Here is a 7,894-nt window from a genome sequence, read left to right on the forward strand (position 1 = left end):
ATGATCTCCAAGGATCTGAGCAGCCGAATGAAGAATCAGGAAGCAGAGACAGGACACCCTGACAATCCATCATCATGCCCACACTATATCAACACAACCACGTACACGGAAAGACGCCGCTTTAGCGAGCCCTCTTTCCACCCCACTCCACCCCGCTACATGGACGGGGTAGATCACGGACCCTGCTGCTTGGGCCAAGGGCAAGTCGGCTCGGTGCATTTCAGAAGAGCGAAGCTCAGTCATATACAGACCCATTTATGCGCTCGCTCGCGTACACAAACACCCAGCGCCCATCCTAAGCCCGGCGCGCCTCGCGCGGGGCCCCGGCGCCGCACCTGCCCCCTCCGCCTGCCCCCCTTGCCGGGCTCACCTCGGCTCAGGTAGCACGATCTTCTTGCTGGCCCGGGCTGCCGGAGTGGATTTACTTTTCTCCATAGCCATCAAGTAGCTCACATCGGCGAGCACAGCCTCCAAGTCGGCCATCTTGCCAGGAAATATTTCTTCTGCTTTCCTTTTTCACAATCAATTCTCTTATTATTCCAGCGGCCTCTGCGGCTCCCTCGCCGCCGCCTCCTCCCGGTCGGGGTGTGTGTGTGTGTGCGTGTGTGTGGCCGCCTGTGCTAGGGGGAGGGGAGGGAGAGCGAGGGGGGGAGGCGAAGAGAGGGGATCTGGCCCCCCAACCCCTCTTACAAACAGACCCACATGATGCCCGTGCAGAGAAGTGGCGGCCCTTCCTTAGTTCCTGGGCTGCGGCTTGGCCCCGCTGCCCTCCGCTCCTGGCTTGCCTTCCTCCTCCAGGGCTGGCGGGCTCTCTCGGTGTGTGTCCTGAGTGTGTGTGTGCGTCTTGTGTGTGTTGCGCGCGCGCGTGCAGGGAGGGCTGCCGCGGCCGCTGCTGTTGCTCCCGCTGCCTGTCAACGCGGAGCGGCGGCGGCGGCGCAGGGGTGCGGGGTGGCGGCGTCGGCGGCGGCTTGCTGCCTTTATCTGTCAGCGCTTTTCTTCTTCCTCTGCTTGCGATCCAAGGCGGAGAAGCAGCGTCGCGCAAGTGCCCGAGGCAAGCACAGCCGAGGAGCTCTCGAGCTCCACGCGCTGATTCAATGCGGGGCGCTTAAGGCGGGAGCCGAGCGGATCCGAAACTCGCACACGCTCTCCTCCTCCTCCTTCTTCTTCTTCCTCCTGCTGCTGCTGTTGCTGCCCGTAGGTGGTTTTGTTTCTCCGCAGGGGGAAAGGACCTCCGGGGCCCGCCGCGCAGCTTCTGGCTTCCCCTCTCCGCTCGCTCCAGGGCCAGCTTAAAGCAACAGCCGCCCCTCGAGGGAAGCCTGCTTTGTACATAGACACACACAGAGAGAAGAAAGTTAGTCGCCCGAGGCCGCCCTCTGGAGGCCCAGGGGAGACTTGCAGCTGGCTTGGCGCAGGCCGGGTGTCTTTCAGACCCTTTCGATTCAAGCGCGGCCCCAGGCAATACGCTGCGGCGGGCGCTCAAATCGAGGAGCGCTCGGAGGCCTAACGGGCCATGATTTCACCCGGCCGTTGCCTTAGCACGTCCGGTAGCATCCCGCATAAAATATCGGCCACAACTATAATTCCTTGCAACCCGTTTCGGGTTTTGACATCCACGTTTGGCCTCTGGTCTCTCAAGGACATCCTGAAGGTCTGCACGACAAAGGAGCAGCGTGACCCCTTGAAGGCTAACGAACAAATTACTACAGTATTTAAGGCGCTACAAGGCTCCTGATTGCTTTTGTGCAAGAGACTGACGTGGCTACCCTTCTGAAAATATTCAGGATTAAAATTCAGGAACAGACATTCTCAAGACCAAAAGACTGTCCTTTGTTTTCTGACAGGTACAAATTTGGGAGATAAAGACCTACAATAAGTAAGTTCTTGTGTGCGCACTGTAGGCTAGAGAGAAGAGTACACGTTAAAAATACAATATGTAGTTAATCTGAGCCAGAAGGCTAAGGAATGGTCAGAGTGCTACTCTCTTAAAGTTTCCACAAGAAGAGTTTTCTTCAGTTTCTTCATGCTGGCAAACTGGTATGGTCCTAGGTATGTTGAGTTGGAATAGTTCATTTCCCCCTGTGTGTTAAGTTTCAGGTGTTTCACCAGATTCTGTGACCGTATAGATTTTTGCCTTGGCCTGCGGCAAAGATTTTCCATGCCCGACGTGCGCCCAAATTGTGTCCCTTCAGATGGTGCTGAAGTTCAGCTCCCACCATCCCTGATCAATGGCCATGCTGGCTGAAACTGATGGGAGTTAGGAGTTCAACGTCTAGAAGGCCACTGGTTCCCTTCTAGGTGGCTACTGCTTTACTTGAACACTTAAGCAGCTTTCCTTAAGATTCAACCAAGGCCTATATCCTTTCACTGGGCCTTGCATACTAGGGCTTTGACACCTGTCTGGAAGGTAGATACAGTAGAACAAATTACACAAAACATTCTCCTGCCAAATGTTTATTTAAAAACCTCCCGGGTGAAAAATCAAGCTGTTCTTATTCTATTAGTATTGCTATCTCTGTTGGGAAGTTAGGTTGACTTTATTCAAAATATGTGGTTTCAGTTTGCCTGACGTGACTAGGGGTGGAATAATACGTGAGGTTCATCACCATGACTGCAAAAGCAAGCAACAGACTTGACTGCTGGGTGGAAATGGGCTGTCATACACTTACACAAGAGAATGTTCATACCCTTAAATGCAGTTATTTTCCATGGAGTTAATTCACCTGGTCAGTAGCCAGTCAAATAAATGTACAGAAATCAGTTGATGGAGATGCCTGAGTAAACCAGGCCTACCTTGTCCTGCCTCCTTCTCCCTGCACACCTATTATAGGGTTTTCTCACAGCCATTAAATCCTGCTGTTAGGCAGACATCTCCAGAAAGTGGTTCATCCAGTTCTTCTATATGAACTGTTTTCCTCGTTGTGATTAATACCGTTTCCACACTGAAGTGCCGTTTATTAGTTTGAGGCACACAGGTTGCAATGTTATTTCCTTAAACAACCCTACCTCTCTAGCTACCTTTTTGTTTTCAGCTTTGCATAGCTGAGTGCCTACAAGGAGAGAGACAAGGCACATGTCTAGTCAACTGAAACATGTGCCCTTCTTATTAATGCACTCACTCTGAAGGGGAAGCTACGGTGGCAAAGCACCATTACTAAATAAAACAGCAGAGACATTTAGCAGAAATAGTGTGTAGGTGGTAAAATGGAGTCACTGCTATAGATTTCCACAGGTGCTCAGTGAAACCTTGATAAGTGTGAACACGGATTGACCAGGAATAAATGCTGGGGTGTATATGGAGCCATTCTCCTGGAATGCCTGTTTCCAGACACTTCTTCCTATACAGCATCTGGGTTCTTCTAATTCCTTATTTCCTGTTTCCTGGGGGTCATCCTTGGTTATTTCTGCAGGGAATTCCAGATACTGTACAGCGTTTCCAGCAACTCTATAGCTTTGCAGTGATTCCTTGTGATTAATGGCGTTACAACTCTCATGAGAACCAGTTTGATTAGGAACCCCAATCTGTGGTGGATCCCTGCCTCCTGCAGCTTTCTTGTAAAAAGGTTTTAGACAGTGATACTTTCTAAGCTTTTGGGGGACTGGATCTTATAGCACCATAATAGGCCATCTGTAATGGGATGTGTCTTGAATGTCCCTTAGCTTCTTCCATATTATTTTGTTATGGTGTCTGCCAAAACACAATACCACATTCTGGGGAAAGGAACCCTTCTTGGGCTTGGGCAAAGTAAACATATCCTCATGCTCCACATTTTCCTGAAAGCCACATAAATATAAGATTCACACGTCTCTCCTGATTTTTCGGCCTCCTCTCCCTTTTCTCTTTGTAATCTGCTTGCAATCAACAAATTTGCTTTGCATGCATCTGCCCTATTTCTTTTGCAGTCTCAGTCAAAGTGTTCAGATGCACATTAATCTCTGTCAGCTGTCCCTTCCATTGGAGTCATTAATTGCTTTCATGTTTCTTTTACTATTTCCCTCATGAGGAACAACCAAGCTGCAAGTTGTAGTCTCTTTCCTTCTACCTCTGAGCAACAGCAGCTTGAGCAGGCAACTTATTGGACTTGGCCTTAGACAAAGACTCCGTGTTCAGCCTGTCTTTCTTCTGCAGGTGGAAAAAATAGGAGAAATCCACCCATTTTTGACAGGTTTGGTTTACTGTCATTCCTTTATTTCAGAGACACATGCCCTGGGGAGATTAATTCCCTGAAGCTCCTGAATGATGGAAATGGTTCCAGGCACTGGAGCTCTGGAGTCAAACAGCCATTTTCTGCCTTGCTAAGCCATGTCCCCTTCTGAAAGCTGAAGATTTAGTTTTAAATGGTACCTAGTAATAACAGTATTTTTTTAGAACCCATAAATCTTGTCCTTTTGTTTTAGCCTTCAGGATGATATCCAATGAAGTTATACTTAGTGTAGATACTTGCCCACTGATTTCAGTGAATGTCTATTCAGAGTATAACTTTAGTCAACTAGCACCCTCAACATTTAAGTGGTGAGTTCATTAATGAAAATGCATTTTATGTTTATTCTGGAAAAAATGTAGGTCCTGTTCTTTCTTGAATAAACCTTATCTCAGTTAAAAATGTTTCCAATGTTTCTCTGGGGATTCAGAAGTTGCAGCCAAGGTCCTCCCTTCTGTAACTGGGTAATATTTGAACATGCAAATAGGGAAGTTCTTGCATTAACTGCAAGAATGGCAGTTCACCTTCTCTCAGTGCTCCTGAAGTGAACTAAAAATGTATGTCACGAACAGAAATTGCCTTCTGCAGAAAGGCCTTTGTTATCTTGTACTACAAAATAATAGCAGAAATAATACATTTCTGAGTGCAACAGTTATGTTCCTGAAACATTTGATAAAATAGTTGCAGAAAGGCCTTTGTTTTCTTGTACTACAAAATAATAGCAGAAATAATACATTTCTGAGTGCAACTGTTATGTTCCTGAAATATTTGATAAAATAGTAAGAACCACAATGAATAAAGTGCCAGTATGAAAATGGGCTAGCTTATTTTGTTCTTGTATAGTAAATCATCACTAAGTGTTAGGGGTTGGCAGAACAAGACCAGGAACTCAGCTATATAGCTGCAAATAAAATGTTTTAAGTGTGTTGTAAAGTACAATATACAAATGTCACAATAGATGGCGATGATGAGCTGTGACAAATTCGACATATTTTTCCAAAACGTTTTTTTTTTAAAAAAACACACACATTTTCACAGCATTTTTAATGTGTGTGTATATTCCACCCAGGACTTGGGTCCAAGGCACTGTTGTAATACTCTCCAGAGAACAACTCTAGAGAAAAGTTGCTAGTTATTCAGGATTGCCTTGAACAACAATTTTCTTTTCAGATATGATGTGCAGAAATAAGCAGAATATGAAACACTAGGATCTACATCTGTGAGGACCAAACTTGGCCCTCCAGCTGTTTTGGGACTACAATTCCCATCATCCCTGACCACTGGCCCTGTTAGCTAGGGATGATGAGAGTTGTAGTCCCAAAACAGCTGGAGGGCCAAGTTTGGCCATCACTGATCTACATAGTATCTCTGGCTTCTCTTTTATCTTTTTCTACTAAGGAGCGCTGCTATTAGTCCATAGGGAGAAACAAAGAAATTAGCGGCCCATTCAGTAATGTCACTCACTCATGGCTTCCTGCAAAGAACCTTAGGATCTGTAGTTTGTTTAGGGTGCTGAGAGTTCTTCAGAGGACACCCCCCCCCCCAGAGATACAATTCTCTGCACCCTTAACTAACTACAGTTCCCAGGATTCTTTGCAGAAAGCCATGACTGTTATAGTGGTATAAGAATGCTTTAAATGTATAGTGTGGATGTAACCTAAGACAAACTATTTATCCTCACCTGTAGGTTTACACAGGAGTGTGTGCCTTTGAAAAGTCAGCAAGGTCCTCATTGCCCATTCTCCATGGTGCCATAGAATATAGTGGATGTCTTCTATTGCATAATTCTGTACACTTATGGAGCTAATGGTACAGTTTTGTACATCTGCTTCTAAAGTTTTGAACTGGCTGAACTGCTAGACTCCAATCTTAACTTCACATGCATGCAACTGGTGTGTTTTTTTAAACATCTCTTTCTCCCTCCTTTTGGAATTGTTTTTTGGAAAGCCATCATCATCATCATAATTATTATAGCTTCTGCACCCAAATAACTCCCATACCATTACCTGTGATGTGAAAGAGCAATTTTTCTTTGCACAAGTATTTATTGTTTGTTATGCTCTACCTCTGTCTCAGTAAGCATACAATCTTCTCATTTTTTTTTAACCAGAGGGCCTAGTAACAAGGCTTTCCTCTCACTGAGGTCTATAAATGTGTCTTTGTTCCTAGCATTCTGCACTCAAGCATAAAAAGACCCTCTCATCACAAGGCTCAAAAAACCACCAGTCTTTTAACTTTTGTACTGAGCCTTAGAGTTGCTGGATCTTCTTCCAAATTGTGCTCCCCCCCCCTTTCTCTCTGCTGCTCCCCTCAAAGGTTGCCTCCCTCTCAGTGTCATTGGCTGATCTACTCTGATGTCACAATGGCTCTGTATTAACAAGAGTCATGGCCCCTTTAGCTACTAATCAACTTAGGTGCTGTGCTGCTGCAAAGCTCAATTCTAGCTAAGAAGATCCCTAGAGACATTAGCATCTGAATTCTAATATCTACAAAAAAATAATATGCATATTGGAAGCAAATACCATAAGAGCTATTTTTTAAATCCCTTTTCATTTTTCCTGTACTGTATAACAATATAAAAATTACAATCTACAGAAGCCCTGTTTGTTTGGTGTTACTATATTCATCAAAAGAATGTGAAGAGTGATGCATTGCTCCATCTCAACCAATCAAGTCTCTCCAGGAAGGTTCTTGTGAATCTGGTGTTGCAGTCCCAGTTTTTGGCCATAAAATGAGGGTTTATTAATCCGGGATCCATTAATGGGCTTCAGAGGATCCATAAACTGGGCACACACATACAAGATTTTTCCGAAGCATACATAAATTGTATGCAAAACTTTGTGTGTGTTTATGTGCATAGCTTTCTTCAGATTCTTGAAGGGGTCTGTGATCCCAAAAAAGGTAAAGAACCTCTACCACAGAATGAACCTATTTGTTTGTCTCATCAATGCCTGTACTTTGAATGGAATGAGATTCAAAGCCAATGTACACCTGCATACAAAGATCTCTACTTCAAACAGCTGCAGAAGCTTCCTGGAGCAAGGCTGGGTGATTTTAAGTCACTATTTTTCCTTTAAAGAGCAGTTTTTAAAATCCTTATAGTAAGGGAGAAACACTTGTGAATATAATCAGAGGAGGTCATTTTGTATTCAGGAGAGGTGATACAAACCGTCAGCACCTTGTTTTGTTCAAGAATAATATAAAATGCTTTGAAAGCTCAAAATATATTAAAAAATAAAGAAATTGTCCAGTAGCGCCTCAGAGACCAACTAAGTTTGTTCTTGGTATAAGCTTTCATGTGCATGCACACTTCTTCGGATACCGTGCATGCACACGAAAGCTTATACCGAGAACAAACTTAGTTGGTCTCTAAGGTACTACTGAACAACTTCTTTATTTTTTAAAATATATATTTCGACTGCGTCAGACCAACACCTACCTGAATCTAGCTTTGAAAGCTGCAGTTCTGGCAGTGTCCTTAAAGTCATCTTAAAGATTTCTGAACTGTTTTCTAACTCCCCCACTACAAGATACACATTGCAAGAGGATTTCATTTTTAAACACTGTTCCATTTCAAAGCCAAAAGAGTATTCTCAGATGCCTTAAAAGAGTAAAACAGCAATTCTGTGCACCCATTTACGTGAGATACAGTGGGATTTACTTTCAAGTAAACATGCATAGGATTTCACAGTACT

At 44.6% G+C, this 7,894-nt stretch overlaps 1 protein-coding gene and 1 long non-coding RNA gene across 3 annotated transcripts in view; one reads left to right on the forward strand and one right to left on the reverse strand.

Moving 5' to 3' along the window:
* The window catches only part of GRK2 (G protein-coupled receptor kinase 2), a 38,973-nt gene extending 37,649 nt beyond the window's left edge, over positions 1 to 1,324 (reverse strand). For both annotated transcript variants that reach the window (XM_083622629.1, XM_083622628.1), the window contains exon 1: positions 371 to 1,324. In XM_083622629.1, coding sequence (XP_083478755.1) covers positions 371 to 483 — 113 coding nt within the window. In that variant the 5' untranslated portion in view covers positions 484 to 1,324. The remainder of the gene's footprint in view (positions 1 to 370) is intronic.
* Positions 1,325 to 4,215: 2,891 nt separating this feature from the next.
* On the forward strand, positions 4,216 to 6,791 carry LOC310745986. Its single transcript, XR_014540465.1, has 2 exons — positions 4,216 to 4,338; positions 5,887 to 6,791. It is a non-coding gene; the product is annotated as an uncharacterized lncRNA (long non-coding RNA).
* The last annotated feature ends 1,103 nt before the right edge of the window (positions 6,792 to 7,894 follow it).

The sequence above is a fragment of the Podarcis filfolensis genome, assembly GCF_964270895.1.
Source record: "Podarcis filfolensis genome assembly, chromosome: 1".
Taxonomy (NCBI): domain Eukaryota; kingdom Metazoa; phylum Chordata; class Lepidosauria; order Squamata; family Lacertidae; genus Podarcis; species Podarcis filfolensis.